At 40.5% G+C, this 26,166-nt stretch overlaps 1 protein-coding gene across 2 annotated transcripts in view; it reads left to right on the forward strand.

The window, feature by feature from the left end:
- The window catches only part of JAM3 (junctional adhesion molecule 3), a 104,693-nt gene that overhangs the window by 66,513 nt on the left and 12,014 nt on the right, over positions 1–26,166 (forward strand). For both annotated transcript variants that reach the window (XM_037731553.1, XM_017509057.2), the window contains 2 exons: positions 24,319–24,384; positions 25,204–25,317. In XM_037731553.1, the coding sequence (XP_037587481.1) occupies positions 24,319–24,384; positions 25,204–25,317 (180 nt within the window). The remainder of the gene's footprint in view (positions 1–24,318; positions 24,385–25,203; positions 25,318–26,166) is intronic.

Below are 26,166 nucleotides of genomic sequence, written 5' to 3' on the forward strand. Positions count from 1 at the left end.
TTTTAATCATTTTTAGAAATCCACTGTCTTCCTTGATTTTAAAAATCTAATTGATGTGGTTATGGAGGTTGTGGTAGGTGGGAGAGACTAGACTCCAGATCGCTGAGGTGTTTGGATGCTCTGAGCACATTGGGCTTCACTATAACTGAGTGACATTTGATGTGTGGCTATCTTATTAATTTATGAATCTACAGAAGCTAAAAATGAAACCTTTGTTCACTGAGAGGGATTATCTGATAAGACCACAGCGATTCTCTTTTTATTGTTTATATGGAATGAAAGCAAATGTTTTTTCTAAGCTTCAGTTTTCTTTTAACTTGTAATTTTAACCATTTTCCTGTTTTCCCATTTTCTTCCTTCTTCCTTGGTACATTGTAGGGTCTCATTCATCAGAAGTTCAAAAACAGGGCCAAAAGCTGAATGCTGAGAAACTCTGGTAATTCTTTGCATTCCATGCAACGATCGTTCCCTAACATTAAGTTAATGGTATGAGAAGAAGTAGAGTTTCTTCCTTTTTAATACTATGATTTTACTGACTCTTCTTTTTTCTTATGATTGTACAGAATGGCAGAAAATGAATGCCTTGATTTTCACTGGTGTCTTTTCATAGTTAAAAGATGGATATGTGTTGGGTATGGGACAAGCATGTAGTGTAGACATAGGAAAGGTAGAGTAAGAACAATGAATGTCTCAAGGATTCGTGTGAGCCATATATTCTTATACCGTAAGCTTCTCACAGAGGGAGAGAGAATACTTCCGTATCTATGTCCAGTTTTGAGAATGAGGGATTTTCGTACAGCGCTTCTATATCCTTTTTCACCAGATTACTCATTCACATGGCCACACATCAATTTTTTGGTTTTAGCCTTGTAAAAAAACAATCAAGGTATAATTGACATATAAAGAGCACATATTTAAATGATGTAATATAATTTGATAAAATTTAACGTACATGTAAACCTTTGAAGTCACTACCACCACAACCACAATGGCGAACATATGCAGCAACTCCCAAAAGTTTTCTAGCAGACCTACACACCACCCTCAGAAGTTTCCTAATGCTCCTGTAATCCTTCCCTTCTGCCCTTCCTTCCTCATTCACCCCATCCCGCCCTGTCCCCAGACAACCACTTAGTGATTTTGTCACTAGTTTGGATTCCTTAGAATTTTATATAAATGGAATCATACCATATGCACTCTTCTTGTCTGGCCTTTTTCACTGAGCATAATTATTTTGCGATTCATTTATGTGGCAGCATGCATCAGTAATTTATTATTTTTTATTGCTGAATAGTCATATTCCATTTTATGGAAATACTAACATTTGTTTACTTACTGTTGATGGGCATTTGGGTGGTTTCCAGTTTTTAGATGCTACAAATAAATATTTGTGTACAAGTCTTTGTATGAACATTTGATTTTATTCTCTGACATAAGTATGCGGGAGTATAATGATTGAGTTAAATAATAGGTGAATCTTTTAACCACAGTTTTCAAAGTTGATTTTACCATTTTACATTCCCACCTGCAGTGGATGAGAAATCCTGTTTTTGATATCCTCACCAACATTAGGTATAGTCAGTCTTTTTAGTTTCTGTCATTCTGATAGATGCACAGTGGCATCTTATTTTGGCTTTAATGTGCGTTAAGGTCAAATTAAGTGATGCAATTAGGTGGAGTGTCTTGTATTTATTTTCCATTCATAGGATCACTGTTACAATTACTCAACTCTGCCATTTTAGAGTGAAAGCGATGTGAAAGGAAAATAAAAACTCAGACCCCAGTTCACTCTGCCAAAAGGAAAAAATTAAGCTGAAAACTGAGTCCTGCAAGAAGCTGTCTTTCCATTTGTTTCTAAGCGGATAGCTATAGATAAAAGGTGCAGTATCTTCCCAGGTAGCTACTCTGTGTTCACCTTGTCTTATGTAAAGTATTGATTTACTGAGCACAATATGAATACATAATTGGCTATTCTGCTACCTGCCCCTTTTCTCTTGCAACATGTGGATTGCCATATTCTGCTTCTTTCTCCTTCAGCCCACCTTTTCCCTTAAAATATTGAAGCCTCAGAATCATCTTTGGAGAAAGGCATAGACCATTGGCCCTTTATATAATTCTGTGTTTTATTCTTCCGGGCATGTTCTTAACCTTGGCAAAATAAAGTTCTAAATTGATTGAAACCTGTCTCAGATACTTTCTGGTTTACGGCAGCCGTAGATGATAAGTAAATGGATGGACGTGACTGTTCCAATAAAATTTTATTTGTGAAAACAGATAAAAAACCAGGCAACAGTTGTATTTGGCCTTTGGATTGTAGTTTGCTGATCCCTGACATAAATGTTAATGCATCCTGCAAATGAAGACATGAAGACAGCTTTACTTCCTTTCTAATTTTTTTAAAGTTATTTTTTTCATGGCTGGTTGCATTGCTAGAACCTCCAATACACTGTTGAATAGAAGTGGTGAGAGCAGGTTTGGCATGGTGGCTCACACCTTTAATCCCAGCACTTTGGGAGGCTGAGGGGGGTGGATCACATGAGGCCAGGAGTTTGAGACCAGCCTGGCCAACATGGCGAAACTCCTTCTCTTCTAAAAATACAAAAAATAGCTGGGTGTGGTGGCTTGTGCCTGTAGTCCCAGCTACTTGGGAGGCTAAGCCACGAGAATTGCTTGAACCTGGGAGATGGAGGTTGCATTGAGACAAGGTTGCGCCCCTGTACTCCAGCCCAGGCAATAGAATGAGACTTAAATAGAGCTGGTGAGAGCAGATATGTTTGTCTGGTTTCCACCAATAGTATAATATTAACTATAAATTTTTCATGGATATTGTCTATCAGATTGGGAAATTCCCTCTATTCCTAGTTTTTGGCTTAATTGAATCAGCTTTTGGTTTATTGATTTTCCTCTGTGGTTTTGCTGTTGTCTATCTCAGGAAGTTTCTTTATATTACAAAATTTTTTTTCATGAATGGATATTGAATTTTGTCAAGTGCGATTTCTGCTTCTGTTGAGAATGTAATATGGTTTCTCTTTTATGATGAATTACATTGATTTTCATATGTTAAACTAACCTTGCATTCCTGGGATAAACCTCAGTTGGTTTTTGTTTTCTTCCTGTACACACAAACAGCCAGACCTTTTTTTTTTTAATGATTGACTTGCTAAGATTTTATTTGGAATTTTTGCATCTATGTTCACGAGGGATATTGGCCTATAGATTTCTTTTCTTGTAATGCCTCTGGTTTTGATAACAGTGTAATGCTGGCCTTTTAGAATACGTTGGGAAATACTTCCTTCTTTTTACTTTTCTGGAAGAGTTTCTTTAGAATTGGTATTATTTTTTTCTTGAGTGTTTGGTAGAATTCACCAGTGATCTGGGTCGGTAGTTTTCTTTGTGGGGATTTTTTTTTTTTAAGTATAAATTCTTTTTAAAAAGTAGATGAAAGGGTATTCAGGCTACTTCTTGAGTGAGCTTTGGTAGTTGTGTCTTTCAAGAAATTTGTTTATTTTATCAAAGATGTGAAATATTTAAGCATAAAGTTGTTCATAATATTTTCTCATCATTCTTTTAATGTGTTTATAGTCACCTATCTTACTCCTGGCATTGTTAATTTCTTTCTTCTATTATTCCCAATCAGTCTAGGTAGAGGATTATTAATTTTATTGATATTTTCAAAGAACTAGCTTTTGGATTTATTGTTTTTTTTCTGTTGTTTTTATATTCTGTCTCATGATTTCTGCATTTGTCTTTATTATTTTCTTTATTCTGCTTACTTTGAATATAATGTGTTCTTTTCTAATTTGTTTTTTCTTATTTTTTTTTGTTTGTTTATTTAGAGACGGTCTTTCTATGTCACCAAGCTGTAGTGCCGTGGCATAATTTTAGCTCACTATAGCCTGCATTTCCTGGAACCAATTAATTCTCCTGCCTCAGTGTCGCAAGTAGCTGAGACTACAGGCATGCACCACCATGCCTGGCTCGTTTTTTAATTTTTTGTAGAGATGAGGACTTGATATGTTTCCCAAGCTCTTTTTCTTATTTCGTAAAGTAGATGAGGTCGCTGATTTCAGACCTTTCTTCTTTTCAAATCAGATCTTTCATGCTGTAGTTACTGCTTTAGTGGCCTACTTTAATTCTGATGTCGTGTTTTTATTTTCATTCACTTCAAAATACTTTATAATTCCCTTTTGATTTCTTCTTTCACTATAGATTATTGAGAAATGTGTTAGTTTCCAAACATTAAGATTTTTTTTGATGCCTTTCTGTTACTGATTTCTATTTTAATTTCATTGTGGTAAGAAAACATTTTGTGTGACTTGGATCTTTTAAAATGTAATGTGAGTTGTTTTATGGCTCAAATATGGTCTACATGGGTAAATGTCCCATTTGCACTTGACAAAAATATATATTCTGCTGCCTTTGAGTCAGGTGTTCTATAAATATGAAGTAGGTCAAGTTAGTCTATAGTATTTTTAAAAAGAAACATTCTTACTGATTTTCTGTCCACTTGTTCTGGTATTGAGAGAAGTGTTGAAATCTCCAACAGAAAAACCTGTGGACTTGTTTATTTTTCCTTGCAATTCTTTTCAGTTTTTGCATCATATATTTTGAAGTTCTGTTATTAGATATGTACATGTTTAGGATTTTTATGTTCTTTTGATGAACTGACATCTTTATCAATTTTTAAATGTATTGTTATGAAGTGACATTCATCATTATGAAATAACCTTTTATATTGCTGGTAATATTCTTTGCTCTGAAATATACTTTGATACTAATATAGCCACTCCACTTTTCTTTTGGCTAGTGTTAACATGGTATATCTTTTTTCATCCTTTTATTTTGAAGCTTTGTGTTTTTATATTTAAAGTTGCCTTGCTTTTTTTTAAAAGAAAATTGAATCTAACAATATCTGTCATTTAATTGGAATGTTTAGACCATTTACATTTAATGTGATGACTGATATAGTTCGGTTTAAGTCTTTTCTCTTGCGTTCGTTTTCCTTTGTTTCATCTGTTCTTTGTTCTCCTTTTGTTCTTTTTATGCCTTCTTTTCTATTGGGTAACTTTGTTTTGTCTTTTTAGTTGGTTTATTAGCTATAAATATATTTAAGGGGTAGTAGTAAGGTGTTTTGCAGAATGTCTCAATTTGAGTTTATCTGATGTTTTCTCATGATTAGACTTGGTTTATAGATTGGTGGAGGGGACCAGGTGCTGGTGACTCATGCTTGTAACTCCAGCACTTTTGCAGAATGACATGGGAAGATTAATTGAGCCCAGGAGTTTGTTACCAGCCTGGGAAACATGTGAGATCCTGAGTCTTTTTTTATTTTTAATTTTTTAAGACAGAGTCTTGCTCTGTCGCCGGGCACCAGGCTGGAGTGCAGTGGCACGATCTCGGCTCACTGCAACCTCTGCCTCCCGGGTTCAAGCAATTCTCCTGCCTCAGCCTCCTGAATAGCTGGGACTACAGACGCGCGCCACCACACCCAGCTAATTTTTGTATTTTTAGTAGAGATGGGGTTTCACCATGTTGGCTAGGATGGTCTCAATCTCTTGACCTTGTGTTCCGCCAGCCTCGGCCTCCCAAAGTGCTGGGATTACAGGCGTGAGACACTGCGCCTGGCCTCCCTGTGTCTTAAAAAAAAAAAAATTAGCAAGTCGTAGTGGCACACACCAGTAGTCCTAGCTACTCAGAAGGCCAAGGTGCGAAGATCATTTGAGTCCAGGAGTTTGAGGCTGCAGTGAGCCATGATTGCACCACTGCACTCTAGCCTGGGTGACAGAGTAAGACCGTGTCTCAAAAAAAAAAAAAAAAAAAAAGACGGAGGGGATAGATACAGTAAAAGTGCAGTGCCCTTCTCATCATATCAAAGGATACCATCATGACATGTTGCTGGTATTGCTAACCTGATCACTAGATTTAGGTGTTATCTGTCAGATTTCTCCACTGTACAGTTAGCATGTTTCTTTTTCCCTTTCTATTTTTTAGGAGTCCAGCCCACATTCAAAGAGCAGGGAATTAAGTTTTACTTCCTGGAGGGAGGAGAATCAGAGAATTTGTGGATGTATGCTAGAACTACCACAATAGTTAATAAATGTTTTTGGTGGATCAGATATTATGAGGCTATTCAAGTATTCTGATAGTTTTTCCACTAATATTGGCAATCATTAGTGGATCTTCCCTATAGCAGTTATTACTATGGTGTTCTAATGATTATTTTCTATTTCCCTTATTCTTTCTACATTTGTTCATTATAAGTCTCATGTAATGAAAATTTGTCCTCTCTCATTTATTTGCTTATTCATCATTTATGCATATTAGTATGGATTTATGGGTATAGTATTCTTTGTATTATAACCCAATAATCATAATTTTTTTTTTCTTAAAATCATCCAGCTTTGGCCACTTTAAGCTCTTTCAGGTGGCTGGGATGTTTTTATTGTTGTTTGTTTTTTTAGCTTTTCCTTACTTTCTGACACCACAGGGTGCTCCAGGCTTATCTTGTATTTTCCTTGTCCTAGAATCAGCCATTTTTCAGGGAGCCCTGGTTCCTTTTACTAGAGCATGAAATATAGGAAACTAGACCTGAGTATCGTACTAGGAATGCCTTTGGTTATCAGGTGTCACTGCTTCTAGGCTCTCGGTGGGCAGGGCTAGGAGGTATATGTATCTATACCCATGTATACACACATATCTATACTTATTTCTCTATTTGTATCTATTTTAAAATGAACATTAGTTTATACTGGTATCTGTGACTCAAATTCAGCACTACAGGGTTAATTCTAGCATTTTCCCCTTGTGTATTATTTTTGCTTTGATAGTGAGAAACTTGGCTGTCATTATCTAAAAAAATATTTATAGTTACTTGTTTAACCAAGACAAGGATATCTGCTCACACCATTTCTATTCAACACCATATTGGAGGTTCTAGCCAATGCAACCAGGAATGAAAAAGAAACTTAAAAAAAATCCAAATTGGAGGGGAAGAAGTAAAGCTGTCTTGATGTCTTCTTTTCTTAGAGGAGTGCTTGGCAGTTTGCAGTCTGTTCTAACTCAGGAGAGACTGCACTAAAATTAATGTTAATATCTGAAAATTTAACTGTTTTGTAAAGACCGCCCCTTCCACTTTCTTTCAGCATCCCAGTTACCACTGGAACATTTTATAGCATACTTATTTTTCCTTTAGCATGTTAAAGCTAAAGCCCAGGTTTTGCAGCTTGAATGTTTCCTCTTATTGATATGACAGTGGAGTAAAAGCAAGCAGATAACTGGTCCCTGTCCTCTATGTAGTGGTCTTTGGTAGGTGACATTACCGTATGTTTTCGAGTTTGGTTCCTGAATTTGGCTCATCCATTCAGATTCTGAAGTAGGGTGATCATTCCTGCACTGTCTTCAAGATGACAGCTAAGGCTAGTTGCATGTACCTCCGCAGGGTACTGTGAGCCCTAAAGATAGGGGTTAATGCAGAATGTCTGCAGTTGGAATGCAGGTGTAACTTTGAATTGTTTCTCTGTAGCATATGGGAGCACACACTCCTCTCATGGAATTCTGATACCAGAATCTGTAGTCACATGCAAATAGAGTTTATGGGACTGGGTTCACACAGAAAGTAGCTTCGTGCCAAGGTCGTATGCTCAGGGCAAGCATTAGGGATAATGTATTTCCAAATGAGTTACTTTACTGAACAAGAATATGCCTTGACACATGTTCTGTGTTTAGTCATACACATTTGTCATGCCTCAGTACTTCAAAGATGGGTCTCATGGCAACAGGCAGGAGGATTTTATGTGTTCATCTGTGCTTTAGAGCCAAGAGTATTTTATAATTGGTCTGATTGGTCTGCAGTTAGAAAAAGTGACAGTGCCAGGCTCATGCAAAAATGGTGACACTCTCTCCACCAAGCATTTTTATATTTCTATTTACTTATTTCAGCGTAGAACTGAGCTCATGGCGAGTCAAGGCAAGTGCCATACAGTTCTATCTTTATTGCACAGGTTCTCCCCGAGTTATTGAAAACACTGGGAAGTCACTGAACCACTACAATAGAAGAGGTGCTGTTGTTCAGGCTATTCTCACTTCCTTCTGTCTGTCCCCTCTTTGTCCTCTGGCTTCCTCTTGCCTATCCCCCACCAAACTCAACCTTGTCTTCTCTGCCTTCTTCACCCTTCCTTTCCTCCTCTCTCCCTGCCTCCACTGCTTTTTTGATATTTTATCCATATTTTTACTTGATAGTTCGATGGTGAAAATGCATATAAGACCCAGCCATTCCTTTTCTCCTTCGTCTTTCCCATAGCTTCCATTAACATGGCAATAATTTCCCCCCTGTGATAATCCTGGACTTTCCACTTATACTTTAAAAACCTTTCAATTAGAGATGGAAGTGGGGATGGTTAACAGTCTTTCCAGGGTAGACGTTTCTTCAAACACTTCTAAGGTGGCTGCTAGGTGGAGTTTTACTCTGGTGTTATCTGACTGGATTAATCAGATTTGTGCTCAAGAATTTTTTTTTTTCTTGAGACAGAGTCTCGCTCTTGTCGCCCAGGCTGGCGTGCAGTGGCACGATCTCGGCTTACAGCAACCTTTGCCTCCTGTGTTCAAGCAGGCACATCTGGCTAATTTTTGTATTTTTTTTTTTTTTAGTAGAGTCAGGGTTTTGCCATGTTGGCCAGGCTGGTCTCAAACTCCTGACCTCAAGTGATCTGCCTGCCTTGGTCTCCCAAAGTGCTGGGATCACAGGCATGAGCCAACATGCCCAACAAGAAATCTTTGATGGCTTGGGTTTGGAAATAATGGAATCAAATAGAAAGAAAAGATGGTATACTCAAAAGAATAGCATCTCCTTTGATGTCTTTCTGCTAGCTTAACACTGGGGTATTGCATGGTACTGCTTTGACTCTGCTTTTAGGTTTGCCACTGGACTTAAGATTTTTCTTCTAAGGATTGCCGTCACTGGAGTATTAGTATTTAGGGTTCTCCAGAGAAACAGAACTATTAGGAAGTAGAGAGACTGAGATTTATTAGAAGGAATTGGCTCACGCGATAAGAAAGCTAGTGAGTTCAAAATCTGCAGTGTGGGCTAGCAGCCTGGAGACCCAGGAGAGTCGATGATGCGAATGAAGTCTGCAGGGCAGTCTGCTGGAGAAGTTTCCTCTTGCAGGGGAGGCCAGTCTTTGTGGTCTATTTAACCCATCAGGTGAGGCCCACCCTCATTACGGAGGGCAGTCTGCTTTACCCAGAGTTCAAGGATTTAAATGTTTATCTCATCTAAATAACACTCCAAGTTGACACATAAAATAAACCATCACAGCCAGGTTTATTTTGAATTCCGTGATATTTGATTGGATCTTTATATACATTTATTTTCAAAGGTCTGTTTTGTATATAACTATTTAGTTTAGCCAGGTTACAAAATATAACTGGGACTTCAGCTGGCTGTGCTCTTGGCAGAACCCATATTTGATCGATTTACTATATATTCTTTACTGTGTGTATGGGTGAGTGGGTTAAATGCTGGTATGTGCTCTTTGTCCACCGGCCCACCCCCTACTTTCTTTTAAATTCCTTAAAATATTGGTTAAGGAATTAAGACATTGTTGCAAAGATGCTATTTTATGGGATATATTCTTCTCTAGGGTGGATTCTGCTAAGCAGGTGTACAGCAGAGGTCTGTTGTGAAGGGTAAACATGTAGCATTTCTCCACTAGAAAGCCGGCATTACCATTGTATGTTCAGGCCTGAGCTCCAGCGGCCAGTGCAGCCCTGTAGTAATGCATGCTGACGTGAGTCCTGGTTAGGGAAAAATGTCTTTTGAGCAAGAGACAAACTGGACAGAATGCCAGAAAGCTAAATATAACTCCTGAGACAGCCAGACATGCATAAACTAGTTCTTAGTGAGCAACACATCAGGTTCAGAGTGGAAACATTTTCTAAAAGAACTTCTTTTCTTTTTTGGCTTACTGCAATGGTATAAACCCAGATTAATTAAATTTTTCGTGGAAAGCTAAGACAACCATTGATTTTTCTCTCCTAGCCTCTGCAGTTAAATGTTAGTAGCCATTGTTAACTTTGGAAGCCTCCTGTCTCCCAGTGCCCCAGCATTCTGTTCATGAGTCAGCAGGCCTGCTCTGCTGTTCAGATGAGTTTTGCTCCTACAAAGGAAGAGGACAGGGAGTTTGCACTTTCAGACCAATCCGAGTAGGTTGAATGGTTACCTTTGGAGTTTAGTTTTTATGGACCCTCAGTCTGCTTTAGGATATTCACACCAGTATGTAAAAACTCTTAGAAATATCCATCAAAATGAGCCTGCCTCTATTGAATGAGGAAATTTGTAGGCTGAGACTAACATTACATCAGCATCTGTTATGGCTTAAATATATTTTTGAATAATATTTTATGTTATTAGTTCTTTTTGCCTGGAGGCCTAGAAGCATTTTATAGCCAGTAGTTCTTCAGAATAATAAAGGAAAGCAGGCATCATCCTCATGCTCAACAATAGGGCTGTGTTTCTGCACACCAACCCTAGATATTGGGTCTGGCCCCCACAGAATAAGTGCCTTAGTAGGGCTTCCCAAATGGGGCTGTGCATAGCATCACTCTGGAGGCTGGGGGAAGTGCAGATCCAGACCTTTCCCAGCCTGTTGAGTTAGAACTGGGGGCTATGCTCCAGGGCATGAGGAGGTAGGTTGGGAAATGGTATTTTAAACAAGTGACATGATTGTCATATAACTTGTCTGGCATCAGATCCCCAGACTGTGGCAGAATTTCCACAGGTTTCTCAAAACTGAAATAAGAAACTGCAGTTGTTGTCCACAGCTGCTAAAATTGTTCCAAACTAGGAAAGGGAAGGGGAAACAGAACACAGTAGTTCAGGAGAAGAATCTGAGGAGCCCTGTGAGCTAGGAAGGCCATTGTGAAAAGAGATGAGTCAATATTTCCTCTCTTACCTTATGATTCCCATGCCAGCCCACTCCTCTGTCTTCACTTAGTTCCATATCTTCCCTGGAAGGAAGAGATGGCTGTGTTGAAGATGACAGTGCCAGCTGCACATCATGTCAGAGGCTTTTTTTTTAGGCCATTTTCCTTGAACTTCATCCAAGGTAGGGTTTTATTCAAACGATGGGATCTCCATTTAGGCTTTAGGGGCTGTTTGCTCATGTCTTCCTTTTAGTGACGCCTTCCTCTTCACACTTTATTTGTTGCTGTCTCTTTTAGTTCTGGACAGATTTTAATATTGTATTTCTTCTTATAAGAAAGATTATAAAATAAAGCAGGAATTAGAGACTAAGAGGCAAAACTTCTAGCTCCTGGTTTTTACTTTGTGCTTGTAGCCAGTGACCTCTCTAGCATGCGATCCCCTATCTGGGACATGAGTGTAGTCATCCTTACACTGATTGCTACTGGGAAGCTGAATTGGTGTTGAGAAGGTGCTGTGAGACCAGAATAGCGTGTGAGCCCTGACAATACTCAAGAGAATGTACAGTTTGTTCAAGTCCCAGCAGCGCTCTCCTGCTTTGCTAATTATTAAAATGTTGGTAGGAGAAAGCACACGTCTGCCTTGTTCTTTTCTCTACATTAGACATCAGTCCTACAAGCTGGTTGACAGGCCTACTCAGAAAAAGTACCCCAGTGGGTTCATTTTCCTCTTTAGCAGAATAGTGAACTGATCTACAGGAAGTGGTGTACCTTCACACTTGCTCTGTGTCAAAATCATGCTCTTTGTGAAACTAAAGGTCTCACTTCTCTCTGTCTGTCCTTCTCTCTCTTCACACTGCTGATTGGCTGGCTCCTCGTGTGTGAAAGTTTGTACTTTGTACAGCTGATAGGTTTTCCTATGACATCCTTTCCCCATCCCACTCTTGTCTTCCCAGGAAAAGCATATATTTTCCTTACGGACAACTAACCAGAAAGGTGGAATGCTAGTAATACTTGAGCCTAGTTACTTAACCACATGATACTGAAACTTAAAAATTGATCCCAAGGTCCTCTGGCTCTCTACCCTACATTTGCTTTGCTGGGGCTCTCTAAACAAATGAGGAAAAGACTGTTGTTCAGAGGTGGTGACTCATATGCAGATGGATGGCCACAGCGCGTTCCATCCCTGCCATCTCTCTTTGTTGTCCTCTGTCTAGCCCCGGTGGCAGTGCCCTGCAGATTTGTTTATGTGCATGACTTTGTCATCTGTTGCTGATTGCTGAGAGGAAAACCTCCTGACTGGTAAGTGCCAGTGCTGTTTATCTTAGGGCAACCCACGTTTCTGCATGCTTCAAGGCAGGCTTCAGAACTGGGTTCCTTTTTACACAGAAGTGCACGTTGCCTGAGCCTCTTTATTAGTGTGGTTCAAATATGAGCACACAGATATGGGAGGGATTTTGCTGTGTAGGTCTTAGGACTATGAGATGGAGATGATTCAGGAAATCTGTGACAGAGCTAGGATAGCAAAGTAGGTTTCTTGGTCAGGTCTTCCTATGTAGAAAGCTGTGCTAGATACCACTGTGTATGGCAAGGGGCATGAATCTGGAAGTAAAACTGTCCTCTATCTAAACTCTCTGAATCCTAATTTTGTCTCCTCTCCAAATCCCGCTGATTATTAGCTGTTCAATACCTAGTTCTGTCCTTAAGGATATCAGTAATTCTCCCTGTCATTGTGACATACATAAAGTGGCACTGATGCAGTATAGGATAGCTTTGCCTTTGGACCATCTTAGTGTCACTTAGCATTTGAGAAGTAAGTGGCTAGATTATAGAGAAGGAATTTTCAAACTTTATTATCTCTTGCCACGTTTCTGGTCAAGCATGCACACAATAAAAGCAAAACACCAAAATGTGTAGTTAGTCTCTTTCATAGAGTCATAGGAAGAAGAAGAACTGTAGGTATCAATATGTAATGGAAAGAGTGTTGGACATGGAGTTTAAGAACATAGCTTGAAGTGCTGGCTCCCTCACTTAGCTGTGGACTACAGGCAAGCCAGTTGGCCACATCATCATTTGTAAAGTGGAAATGAAACCCCTTGCCCTGACTGTCTTGAAGAGTGACCTTAAGGAATTAGCCTGAATCATTTTCACTTCCTTCCTACCTCCGGAACTATGATGTCTGATAGCTCTGGTTTCAAGAATGAGAACGAATGCCATTGTAGTGAGCCATTTTTAAACTTGATGTCTTTCGGCAGGGCGTGGTGGCCCACACCTGTAATCCCAGCACTTTGGGAGGCCGAGGCAGGTGTATCACCTGAGGTCAAGTGTTTGTGACCAGCCTGGCCAACATGGTGAAACCCCGTTTCTACTAAAAGTACAAAAAATTAGCCGGCACATGGTGGCACACGCCTGTAGTCCCAGCTACTCGGAAGGCTGAGGCAGGATGATCACTTGAGCCCGGGAGGCAGAGGTTGCAGTGGGCTGAGATTACATCACTGCACTCTAGCCTGGGTGACAGAGTGAGACTCTATCTCAAACAAAATAAAACAAAACTTGATGCCTTTGGAAATTCAGAATTAGTTTAATATACTTCCAACAAGTAGGCCCAACAGAGAATGGAGTGACAACTGCTGTGCCTAGAATCACATTAATAAAGGCATAGAAGAGAGGAAACAGAAGAGAGTAAGTGAGGCTGGTCTCTACATCATCACCTGTGCACTCTCAGGGCTCCTTTCTCACTCCTGTCTGCCCTGGATGTTTGAACAGACATCCCTTTCTTGTTGGCAACCAAGCACCTCTAAGAAGAAAGCACATATTGACTCCCACCATGAGTAAAACAGTGGCTTTTTGTTTGTAAAAGTAAAATTAGAGCCTTTGGGGTATTGTTTACAGTTTTTTTAGAAGAAAGGGAAAAAGAAAAAGAAAAGGTTTTCCTCTTGGGCTTTAGCCTTGGCCTGAAACTGAGCTGATATAATGATATTATCAGCTTGAGAATGCAACAGCCTGAGGTCCAGTCTTCTCCTCAATATAGCCGGGGATGCCATTCCCTGTGGTTTTAGAAATCCTTTGTTATTTCTGCTCGCCTGCAGAGACAGCCTTCCTGGGAGTGGACCCCAGAGTCTCTATCCTCAGAACTCATCTGTCCCTGAGCTGGGATTAAATGTCATTGAACACAATACTTAACAGCCTTTGTCTGCTGTGAATTCAAGCATATTTTGGTACTCAAAAATTTCGAATTTCTGTATTGGTATAAAGTCAGATGATATTTTGACAGTGTGTCCCCACTCAAATCTCATCTCAAATTGTAGTCTCCACGTGTCGAGGAAGGGGCCGTGGTGGAGGTGATTGGATCATGGGGTTGGCTTTCCCCAGTGCTGTCTCATGATTGTGAGTTTTCATGAAGTATGATGGTTTAAAAGTGTGTGGCAGTTCCCCCCTTGCTCACTTACTCTCGCATGGGCTCTCTTGCGTGCCCCCTCTGCTCTGCTGCTTTGTGAAGAAGGTGCCTACTTCCCTTATGCCTTCCACCAGAATTGTAAGTTTCCTGAGGCCTCCTCAGCCATGTGGAACTGTGAGTCAATTAAACCTTTTTCTTTATAAATTAGCTAGTTTCCAGTAGTTCTTTATACTGTGAAAATGGACTAATACATCGAAAAATACTATTTTTACATTTTCATATCTTCTCTTGCTTTGTATTCATTTCCATTCTCCTGTGTATTACTTTACTAGGAGTTACATAACAAAATACTATTAAGAGGTGGCTTAAACAGTAGAAATGTTTTTTCTCATAGTACTGCAGCCTGGGAAGTCCAAAATCAGGGTGCTGGCAGTGTTGGTTTCTCCCAAGGCCTCTCCTTGGCCAGTAGGTGACTGCCTTCTTGCTGTGGCCTCACATCATCTTTCCCCTGTGCAGGCACATCCCTGATATCTCTTCAAGTTCTTTAAGGACACTAGTCATATTGGAATAGGGCCACACTCTTATGACCTTCTTTAACCTTAATTACTGTCTCAAATTTAAAGTCTTTAAATTTGAAACTTGCTGTTTTCTGCGCCTCTAGAAAGTCATTGGTCCCTAGATCGCAAGTAGAATAATGACAGTAAATGATCCCCCCCCCTTTTTTTTTGAGACAGAGTTTTGCTCTGTTGCCTAGGCTGGAGTGTAGTGGTGAGATCTTGGCTCACTGTAACCTCTGCCTCCCAGGCTCAAGCCAATTTTTCTGCCTCAGCCTCCCAAGTAGCTAGGATTACAGGCATGTGCCACCACACACAGCTGATTTTTTATTTTTTAGTAGAGATTGGGTTTCACCATGTTGGCCAGGCTGGTCTCAAACTCCTGACCTCAGGTGATCCACCCAACTTGGCCTCCCAAAGTTCCAGGATTATAGGCTCACATGAGCCACTGTGCCTGGCCTAATGGTCCGTCTTCTAAAATGTTTAACTTATTTATCTTTAGTTACTGGTGAAAGAAGGGTCAGTTTTAAAATAATAGTTTACATTTGAGAAAATTGAAGTGTACAAAATCACATTTAAAGTAAGAATATTAAAAACAGGGCCCCAGATAGTTCATAGCTTTGGCATGTAAAAGAGTTTTGAAGATGGAATTTTAAGCACATCGAGTAGTTACCTCTGTCCTGCATTAAGCCACCTAGTTCTGGATTGAAAACACATTTGCTAGTTCTGCCTGAAGCAATTAAGTCCTGGGAAAACACATAAGCCAAGAATGCCAGTTTACCATTTTACAGTGACAATGAGAGCTCCATTGTCAAAGAAACATTGAAAGATCAAAGACACTTAGTCTGTGTTTGGATTGGTGTAGATTTTTCTCATGCTATTTTCCATACTGTATTCAAACTGTCTGCGTTTTTCTCCCCCTACTTAAAATGAGTAACTTTTCCAGAGACTTCTTGTGTTCTTAGGTATTATGGTTGGGAATCAGGGGTACAAAGATGAGTAAGAATGACTAAAAAAAAATAGTTACAAGGCTAACAAATAGTAATCTCAGCAAATGGTGGACTAGGAAATTCCAGGCTCCTGTTCCCCAGCAGAAATATTAAAAACAAATCACCCAGTAGCTATCTCAACCAATGTAGTAGAAGCTCTGAAATCCATTAAACAAAGATTATAGCAACTGAGCAAACATCTAACCAAGAAGAGCCATCTCTAAACCAGTAGGAAAGGTTTGTGGTGTTTTTACACACCCTTGCCCTACCCTCTCCATGGTATAGTAGCTGCTTTGGTCTTGAATAGGCAATAGCTATTTCCCAGCTTTCCTCTCAAACCAGAGGGAACAGAGCAGACCTTATTTGCAAATTAATGTATATGTCTGTTCCAGCCTTTCTGGAGGATACCTAAAGGACTAACAAAGGTGCTTGTCTCTGTCTTGTGTAACCAAGAAAGCAGGCAGTAAAACCAGTGGGCATTGCTAATAAAAGCTACAAAGTGACTATAAACCTACAGAGGCCTGAAGAGATTCTGGCTGGACTTGTGCAATAGACCCTGTAAGGCCCAGAGGAGAAGCTGGGTAAGATTCTCAGGAAATTACGACTCTCAAAAGCAGCCATATATATGAAGGAATATAGAAAGCCATGCTCATGTTAGGCAAGACACATTCTGAGAAAAGCCCTGAAAACATATTAAGATTCATTCCAGGCTGGTCTCTAGATTCACAGTAAGCCTAGCTACAAGACGAAGGAGTGCCCCTGCACAGAGCGAGTCTGCAAAGATTCAGAGAGGCGGCCATAATATGCTTTTAGGGGGCGGGGTGAGGGCTGGGGGTTACTGTTTTTTTATTTCAGCTTTTGGCATTTAATACAATCTTGATTATACTTTTATAAAAGCTGAACACAAGGTTAAGGAACCTCAGTAACCACACGTGGAAAGGAATAGTCTTTGCAAAAGAAAGTTTGGAAGTCTCAAATGGACTACTACAGTCTTAAACAATATATGTATATTTAAAAAAAACAGCAAATCTTGGGGGAGGGGGACAATGTGATTTCCAGAGTTACCATATTATAATCATCAAATGCCAGATTTTCAACAACAACAAAATCACAAAGCATATAAAGAAACAGGAAAACATGGCTCATTTAAAGGAACTGGATTGACAGAAACTGCCCTTGAAGCAGCCCAGATGAATTGCACTTAGTAGCCAAAGACTTTATTTGTTTAAAATATGCATGAAGACCTAAGGGGAGAACATGGACGAAGAACTGAAAGCAATCAGGCAAACTGTCCTGGAACAAAAGAATACTATCAATAAAGACATAGAAATTACAGAACTGAACCAAACAAATTTTGGAGCTGAAAATACAATAACTGAAATGAAAAATTTACTAGGGGTGTTCAACAGCAGATTTATGGAGATAGAAGAAAGAATCAGTGAAGTAGAGGTTAGGGATATTGATTATCGAGTTTGAGGAGCAAAAAGAAAAACAATGAAGAAAAGTAAACAGAGTCTAAGAGACCCATGGAACACTACCAAGTGGACCATCATATGCAATGTGGGAGTTTTAGAAGGAGAAGAGAGAGATAGGGGGCACCAAGATTATTTTAAGAAATAATAAAGAAGAATAAACTCCCCAAATGTGATCAAGGGCATAGATCCACAAATCTGAGAATCTCACTGGACTCTAAGTAGAGTCAACCAGAGACTCACACTGAGATACATGATCAGGCTTGACAAAGAGAAGTTCTTAAAAGCACCCAGAAAGAGGTGACTCAGCAGATTCAGTTAATCCTCAAGAAGAGTATAAGCTGAATTCTTACCAGAAACATGGTGGCCAGAAGGAAATAGGCTGACATATTTGAAATGCTGCAAGAAAACAACTGTAAACTAAGAATTCTATATTCAGCAAAACCATTCTTCAGCTATGAAGCAGAACTTAAGGTATTGCCAAATAAACAAAAGCTGAAGGAGTTCACTGCCACTAAACCGCTACAGGAAATATGAAAGGGAGACCCACAGGTTGAAATGAAAGAATACTTAGACAATACTTAGACAATAACATAACACCTTAGAAGGTGTATGAAGACATTAAGGTATCTGATAAAGGTAATTACATGAGTTAATATTATAATTTTGGTTTATAATTGTGATTTTTATAGAAATGATAAGACAAAGCCAGGTCAGTTAGGCCCTGCTTAAATCCCAGCAGGTTAGACTCTGGTAAGATGATCTCTATTTTGGGCAGGCCTTGTTAAGGACAGAATGCTCTAGAGGTATTTCAAAATGGTTAACATTTCCCCTCCCTCTGCCAGAAGCACGAGGGGGTGTTTTGCCCGTCTTCACTGAGAACCAAATGGAATGTCTAGGGGGTCTCCTAAGACTGGGTCCCTTGCAGTTTTTAACTCTCAGACTTGTTGGCACTGAGCCTCCAACAATTTGTCAATTATAGTTTAGATTTTCCTGCTCTGATGCTGGTGGTTCTTGCAGAGGCTTTTGCTCCTGAGTTTCTGCTCTGGGAGGTTGGGATTCTCTATCTGCCTGCCTATCTCTCCAATCTTGAGACAGTGTTTTGACAGCTATGACCTCATTTCTCTGACAGATCTAAGAAGAATTGTTGATTTTCAGGTTGTTCAGCTTTTTACTTGTTGTCAGGATGGGTGAGGGCATCCAAGCTCTTTATGTGCTAGATTGAGAACCAGAGGTTCTGTGTGTTGGTTTTGGGTCCTGCAGCCTTGCTGAATTCATTTATTTATTCTAATATTTTTCATGTGTGGAATCTTGAGGGTTTCCTACGTCTAAGATCATGCCAGCTACAAACAGCGATAATTTTCCTACTTGCTTTCCAACTTTTATTCCTTTTTTGTCTTTTTCTTAACAAATTGCTCTTGCTGGAAATTCCAATATCATGTTGAATGGAAGTGGTGGAAGTGGGCATTGTTGTCTTGTTCCTGATCATAGAGGAACAACTTTGAGTCGTCCTCCACTGAATATGCTATCAGCTGTGGGTTTTTCACATATGACCTTTATCATGTATAGAAAGTTCTTTCTATTTCTAGTTTATGAGTGTTTTAATCTTGAAATGGCATTGCATTAGGTCAAATGCTTTTTCTGCATTAGGATGATCAGGTGGTTTTTTTTTCCCCCATTACTTTATTAATATGTTATAATACTGTAATTGATTTTGTATGTTTCAGGCATAAATCCACTTGTTAGGTACTTAACTCCAGTCACCTCTAGTCATCTTCTCACCCAAGGGGAGTGGGGACTGAGACACAGTGGTGAAGGTCATAACCCAAGGGCATAGTCTTACTGAAAGACTGAGACCTAATCATAGGTCTGTAGAATGCTTCCCCCTACACACACACCTTACCACCGCAACACTAAAGGCTTATTTACTACAGTTTATTTTACTGAGTAATCATGTCTGGCTTTCAACAAAAAGTACAAGGCATAGTAAAAAGCAAAAAACACAGTTTGAGAAGATGGAGCAAGCATCAGAGCTCTGATATGGAATTGATGTTGGAATTATCAGACTGGGCATTTAAAACAACTGTGATTAATATGCTAAGTGTTCTAATGGAAAAAGTAGACACCATGCAAAGACAGATGGACAATGCAAGCAGAGAGATGGAAATTTTGAGAAAGAATCAAAAAGAAACGCTAGAGATAAAAAAAAACTGTAGCAGAAGTGAAAAATGTTTTTGATGGACTCAACCTCTGAGCTTGAGGATATGCCAACAGAAACATCCAGAATTGAAAGCACCGAGGGAAAGGTGACTTACATACACAGTGGAACAGAATATACAAAAACTGTGGGACAACGACAGAAGATGTAACATATATGTAAATGATAATACCAGAAACAGAAGATGGGAACAAAAGTATTTGAAGCAATTATGACTGAGAACTTCCCCAAATTAACGCCAGACACTAAACCACAGACCCATGAAGCCCAGAAAACACCAAACATGATAAATGAAAAAAAAAAAAAAAAAATCAACATCTAGGCATATCATCTTCAGACCGCAGAAAGTCAAAGATAAAACATTTTGAAAGAGGAGGAAATTATCTTATATAGAGAGGAGGAAGAATAAGAATTGCATCATACAATATTTGGATTGTATAGTAATCCTGTGTTTAACTTTTCATGGTGGCTGCACCATTTTACATTCCCATCAGTGGAGTACAAGGGTTTGGATATCTCCACATCCTCACCAACACTTATTACTTCCCCCTTTTAAAAAAATTGTAGCCATCCTAACGGGTGTGAAGTGGTATCTCATTGTAGTTTAGATTTAATTTCCTTAAAGGCTAGTGATGTTTTGCATCTTTTCATGGCATATCTTCTTTGGAGGCATGTCTATTTGAATTCTTGCCCATTTTAAAATTTGTTCATTTGTTTTTTTGTTGTTGGTGGTGGTGAGTTGTCGGAGCTCTTTATATATTCTGGATGTCGATCCCTCATATATATGCCTTGCAAATATTTTCTCCCATTCTGTAGGTTGTCTTTTTTATTTGAGATGGAGTCTTGCTCTATCACCAGGCTGGAGTACAGTGGCACAATCTTGGCTCACTGCAACCTCTGCCTCTTGGGTTCAAGCAATTCTTCCACCTCAGCCTCCCAAGTACCTGGGACGACAGGCGCGTCCCGCCACACCCGGCTAATTTTTTTTTTGTATTTTTAGTAGAGATGGGGCTTCACCATGTTGGCCAGGACGGTCTTGATCTCTTGACCTCGTGATCTGCCCGCCTTGGCCTCCCAAAGTGCTGCTTGTCTTTTCACTTTCTTGGTAGTGTGCTTTAATGTTTAAATGTTTTTGATGAAGCCAATTTGCCTATTTTTTCTTTTGTTGTCCATGCTTTTGGTGTCATATCAAAACAATCACTGCCAAACATAGTTTCACAAAGATGTTTCTCTATGTGTTCTAAAATTTTATAGTTTTAGCTCTTAAATTTAGGTCTTTTATATGTTTTAAGCTAATTTGTATATTTGATTTAATATAAGGGTCTAACTTCATCATTTTGCATGTGGATATCCAGTTTCCCGGCACCATTGGTTGGAAACGTTGTCCTTTCTCCATTAAATGATTTTGGCCTCCTTGGGGAAAATCATTTGACCATATATGCAAAGATTTATTTCTGGGCTTTCTCTTCTGTTCCTTTGGTCTGCATGCCTGTCTTTAGGCTGGTCCCACACTGTTTTGATCACTCTAGCTTTGTAGTAACTTTTGCAATCAGGCATTGAAATATAATAAAGGTGAATAAATATGGTACATTTTTTAAAACCCTAAATGTTAGCTCCATGGCAGTACAGGTTTTTATCTTCTTCTTTTATTTTTTCTTATTTTTTTGAGATGGAGTCTTGCTCTGTTGCCCAAGCTGGAGTGCAGTGGTCTGATCTCGGCCTGCTGCGACCTCTGCCTCGTGGGTTCAAGCAATTCTCCTGTGTCAGCCTACTGAGTATCTGGGATTACAGGTGTGTGCCACCATGCATGGCTAATAGATTTGTATCTATCTTATTCGTATATTAGCCCTTATATCTAGACTGCTATAGAGTACATAATAAGGTCTAAATAAAAACTGCTGAATAGCCAGGTGTGGTGGCTCACACCTGTAATCTCAGCACTTTGGGAGGCCAAGGTGAGTAGATCACCTGAGGTCAGGAGTTTGAGACCAGCCCGGCCAATGTGTTGAAACCCCGTCTCCACTAAAAATACAAAAAGTAGCCAGGTGTGGTGCCAGGTGCCTGTAATCCCAGCTACTCGGGAGGCCGAGGCAGGAGAATTGCTGGAACCTGGGAGGCGGAGATTGCATTGAGCCAAGACTGTGCCATTGCACTCCAGCCTGGGCGAAAGAGTGAAACTCTGTCTCAAAAAGACAAAACAAAACAAAAACTGCTGAAAGCTTAGAGTCTGATGGACAGGCCAAGATAGACCTGAAATTAAATAGGATAACAACATTTGACAAATTAGCAGTTTTCCTTTATCCTCCTTCCAGAAAACCCTTTGCTCAGTCTTAAATAATACAACTTCAGTATGAGTATTCCTGTAGCACTGGATTCAGCATGTGCACAGGTAAACTTCAGCAGCCACCACTGCAAGCTGGCTCCCAGAACCCGCCTCCTAAGTAGTTCTGTCAGAATCTTATCCCCAGGCTTCGGGTAGGATTCTGGCTGAGTTACTTACAATGTCTTCAAGTGTGAGATTTGTGCCTTCCAGTTCTTACACTACCATTCTTTGGCACAGTTACTACTACATTTTAAAGTGGCACCCTGGTCTATTAGGGATGGGCAAGAAAGGAGTTCTAGTGTATTAGTAAATTTAAGGATTGTTTGGAATTAGAAGGAGAATACCGAGGAAGTACTCTCAGCTTGGCACCTTATCTGATATAGTACCCAGCTGTTGCAGATAGGCATTTAAGCTAGAACTTGGCATGACTTGTAGTGGTCCTCTGTTGTGGAGTCGTCTTGGGACATACTGTCTTCTAGGATCGGCCTAAAAAGCCGCCCGTACTTAAGTCTCATGTGTAGTTCTTGAAAAATAAAACAAACAGCTGCCTGCGAAACTTATGTAGGATAGTTGAACAAGAGAGTAGTCAGGCCAAGGCATGATTAAGAAGTCTAAAGCATTCGTTTCTTTGCCATAGTGCAGAGGGATAAATGAAGTGACTCTTTCCATTATTTAGCTTCTTTGAGGTTGTAAGAAACAAATTGGTTTAGGTTACCTTCCAAGTTTATTATCTCGCAGCTGGCCTTCAGGAAAATTAAATGTTATTTATCTTTTATGTTCTCTAGTTCACCTGTTGTTACCAAGTCTAGTATTTCCACCATTTTAAAAAATCAGCTTATATCTCCCTATAATGTGCTTCTATTTCTCTTGACTATAAGCTCTCCCATTTTCTTATTTCCCGTGGCTTATACTTCTTACGAGAAAAGATGTGATTGGGTTGTTCAGTCATTATCCAGGTGGGCAGTGCTCTGATGAGACACCTCTCAGGCCCTTGATGGTCTTTGGGCTGGAGCTGATCTCCAGTCATAGTCCCTAGTAGCCAGAGTATTGGTGTCTCACCTCTGTTGTATGGTGACTGATCATACTATGATGATAGTATGACTGATCATACTGAAAGAAATGTTTATGGTCACTTTCCTTAGAAGGAACCTGTGTGGCCTTGGTAGAGACTCAGAGCCTCATATATCATTCTTTACTAATGCATCACTGGGAGCTTTCATTTTGAAGGAGAAGTAGAAAGGCCTGCACATGCATAGGATGTATTTCTGGCTTCCGGAGGAAGGAGCCATGGTTATCCAAACAATAAAATTATCCTCACTCGTCCTTTGTTCTATAACCTTTTGTAGAAGTGTTTTAGGAACAGTAGCAATTCAGGTATATTACACTTCTGTTTCCCATCCCTTTTTATTGGATTCTTCTTTAAGGCTTTTGTAGAATTTGTGAAATCTGACTATTTAGAAAGAAAATATCCACGTAGCTGGGCCATTAAAGAAGATAAAGGAAAAGAACTGGTGTGTGACCTGCGGGATGTCCTATATGCAAGGAGCTAAAGCCCCTGAGAGCAGAGTTGCTCTGCACAAAGTTGCTCAGGACCCAGAGACCTTCATAAGGCTGTTTCTGTATGAAGGCCTTCTTCAGGAAAGGCATATTCGATTAGAGGCACAACAGCTGAGGAGTAATATTCTGTAGGTGGTCCATGTGCCTACTGGGTCTTCTCTCCAGGATTAGCTGAAAAATGTTGAGACCATGGTTAACAGGTTTCTGACGTTTGCCCAAATCCATAAGGAATCAGATGCTAGTTTTGAAAGGGAATGCCATGGAAGTAGCTGTATTGATTTTATCAATGATATAAACTTAGCTTCATGAAAATTACCATGTTATTTTCCTCATTTCAACAAAGACCAGTGAAAACTTCTTTGTGGACTGGAACCACCGGGTGGCTAATACAGTCAGGCAGACTCCTAGCTGGTTGATAACCATACCCAGAGTGTGTCGATGCTGTCCGGAAGGGGAGAGTTCCAGGCCAAGAGTCTGGCCCGCATCATGTGCCACTGAGGGTGCCTGTTCAGGATTGGAAGCCTGGGGAAGGGAGGAGGATAGAGGGAGGAAAGGCAGAAGGCCTGGGCAGGTCTGGGTGAGAAGTGTGGAAGGGTTAATAGGAAATGGTTAGACAAAAGCCTTTAAAGCTCCGAGGGCTTTGTTCTGGGACTAAATAGGAAAGTGAATTCTCAGAACTCTTCTCTTCCCCTTGGTTCCTTCCAGTGAAGGTCAGATTTGAGAGAGAAAGCAGTTAACTTGCCTTACCTAAGAGGCTTTGTTGTGGAGTATTTTCCATCCTCTGTGGTTAGTGACCATAGCATACACAGACAGGAAAACCTGACCTCAGTGCAAGGTTTCTCTGCTGTTGGAGATACGTTGCCTCTGATTTTACTTTTCTTTCTCCTTCAGGCTGCCTGATAGGGGCTGTGAATCTGAAATCCAGCAATCGAACCCCAGTGGTACAGGAATTTGAAAGTAAGTACAAGGGAAATGCCAAGGATAATGGGCACCATCTACTGGACATTTGGTGTCTTGCAGCCAACTCAGGACACAACCATCTCTGTAGTGTGCCAAGGAGACCTTTGGGGTGGGAGCTCTGCTGCGCTGCACAGGCCCATGAGACGTGGCATCAGCAGCCCAGCAGTGAGCCCTGGGTGGGTTTTCCATCAGCTGGCATCGCACTCCTGCCGGGCTTTGTGATCACACAACAAAGAAATTTTGTTTTGTTTTGTTTTGTTTTGTTTTGTTTTGTTTTGAGATGGAATCTCACTCTTGTTGCCCAGGCTGGAGTGCAGTGGCGTGATCTCGGCTCACTGCAACCTCCACCTCCCAGGTTCAAGTGATTCTCCTGCCTCAGCCTTCTGAGTAGCTGGAAACAGGCATCTGACACCATGCCTGGCTAATTTTTGTACTTTATAGTAGAGATGGGTTTTGCCATGTTGGCAAGCCTGGTCTCGAACTCCTAACCTCAGGTGATCTACCCCCCCCTTGGCCTCCAAAAGTGCTGGGATTACAGGTGTGAGCCACCACGCCCAGCAAAAAATGTCTTATATAGAAGAAGGGTGTTTAAGCGAGGGTGTACTCAATCTAATAAAATCCTTGCTAATTGTCTTCATTGTTTCTCTGGCAAAAACTCATCTTTTCTCAAAGTCTCTTGGAATGTGGAGTTGGCTAGGTTTTTAATCTGCATGAAGAGCCTCTTAAATTAGAGCCAGTTTGCAGCGTCTGGGTGTGCAGGTGAATCTAGAAGCACTCCACATTCACTGAGAGCCCTTTTTCTTCTTTGCTTGTTAGGCGTGGAACTGTCTTGCATCATTACGGATTCGCAGACAAGTGACCCCAGGATCGAATGGAAGAAAATTCAAAATGGCGAAACCACATATGTGTTTTTTGACAACAAAATTCAGGGTATGATCCTGTAGTCTTCTTGCCCATGCTGACCTTTCCTCTGTCCATAGACCTGGGTGTGCACTTTTGGCCAGAAACTGGTAACCTGCATCTGTAGCTAGGACTGTTTTGTTTGTTTTCTTAAGGATTCATTATTATGGAAAATTTCAAACATAGTGCAAGTGGTATTTCAAGCCTCCCTGTACAGGTCACCCAGCATAACGATCATTAGTTAGGATCTTAATCTGCTCACAGCCCCATCTCTGGGGAATCAGAGTAAACATTTTCCTAGGCCATCTTCTCACGATCCTGACGTGAGTGATGTAGGTGAGCGAATGAGAAGGGCCATATGTTTCAGCAAGGGCAGAGCACAGATTTACTGAGCCACGCACTGTGTTTCAGGCTTGGTGCTGGGGGTGCCCATGGGGAGAGAGCACAGGGTACCCAGAAGTGACATTGAGTGGGAGGATGGTGGTCAGGGAAGGCTCCCCAAAGTTGCCTCTCTGGGTGCGGTGTGAAGGGTGGCTGGTTAGGAGCCAAGATGATGTGGAGAGAGGTGGTGGGCAGGAGAGAATGCTGTGTATGAACATGCAGAAGCAGCAGATGGACTGGCTGATGGGAGAGACTGCAAGTTCCCCACTGTAGCTGGTACGTGGACAGGGAGAGAGGCAGGAGAGGGGCTGGAGAGGTCTCCTGGCCAGGTGGACCACACTGAATGCCAGGCGAGCATGAGCGGTATCTGAGGGCCTGCTGTGAGGCTCTCGGGGTAAGTGCCGTGCCGCATCTACGTTTCAGAAGACTGAAGTACCTGCTGTAGAGAAGAGATTGGAGGCGGCAGAAGTCAGAGCGGAGGCCGCAGTCAGGGGCCTT

This window comes from Cebus imitator, unplaced genomic scaffold (genome assembly GCF_001604975.1).
Source record: "Cebus imitator isolate Cc_AM_T3 unplaced genomic scaffold, Cebus_imitator-1.0 Scaffold405, whole genome shotgun sequence".
NCBI lineage: Eukaryota > Metazoa > Chordata > Mammalia > Primates > Cebidae > Cebus > Cebus imitator.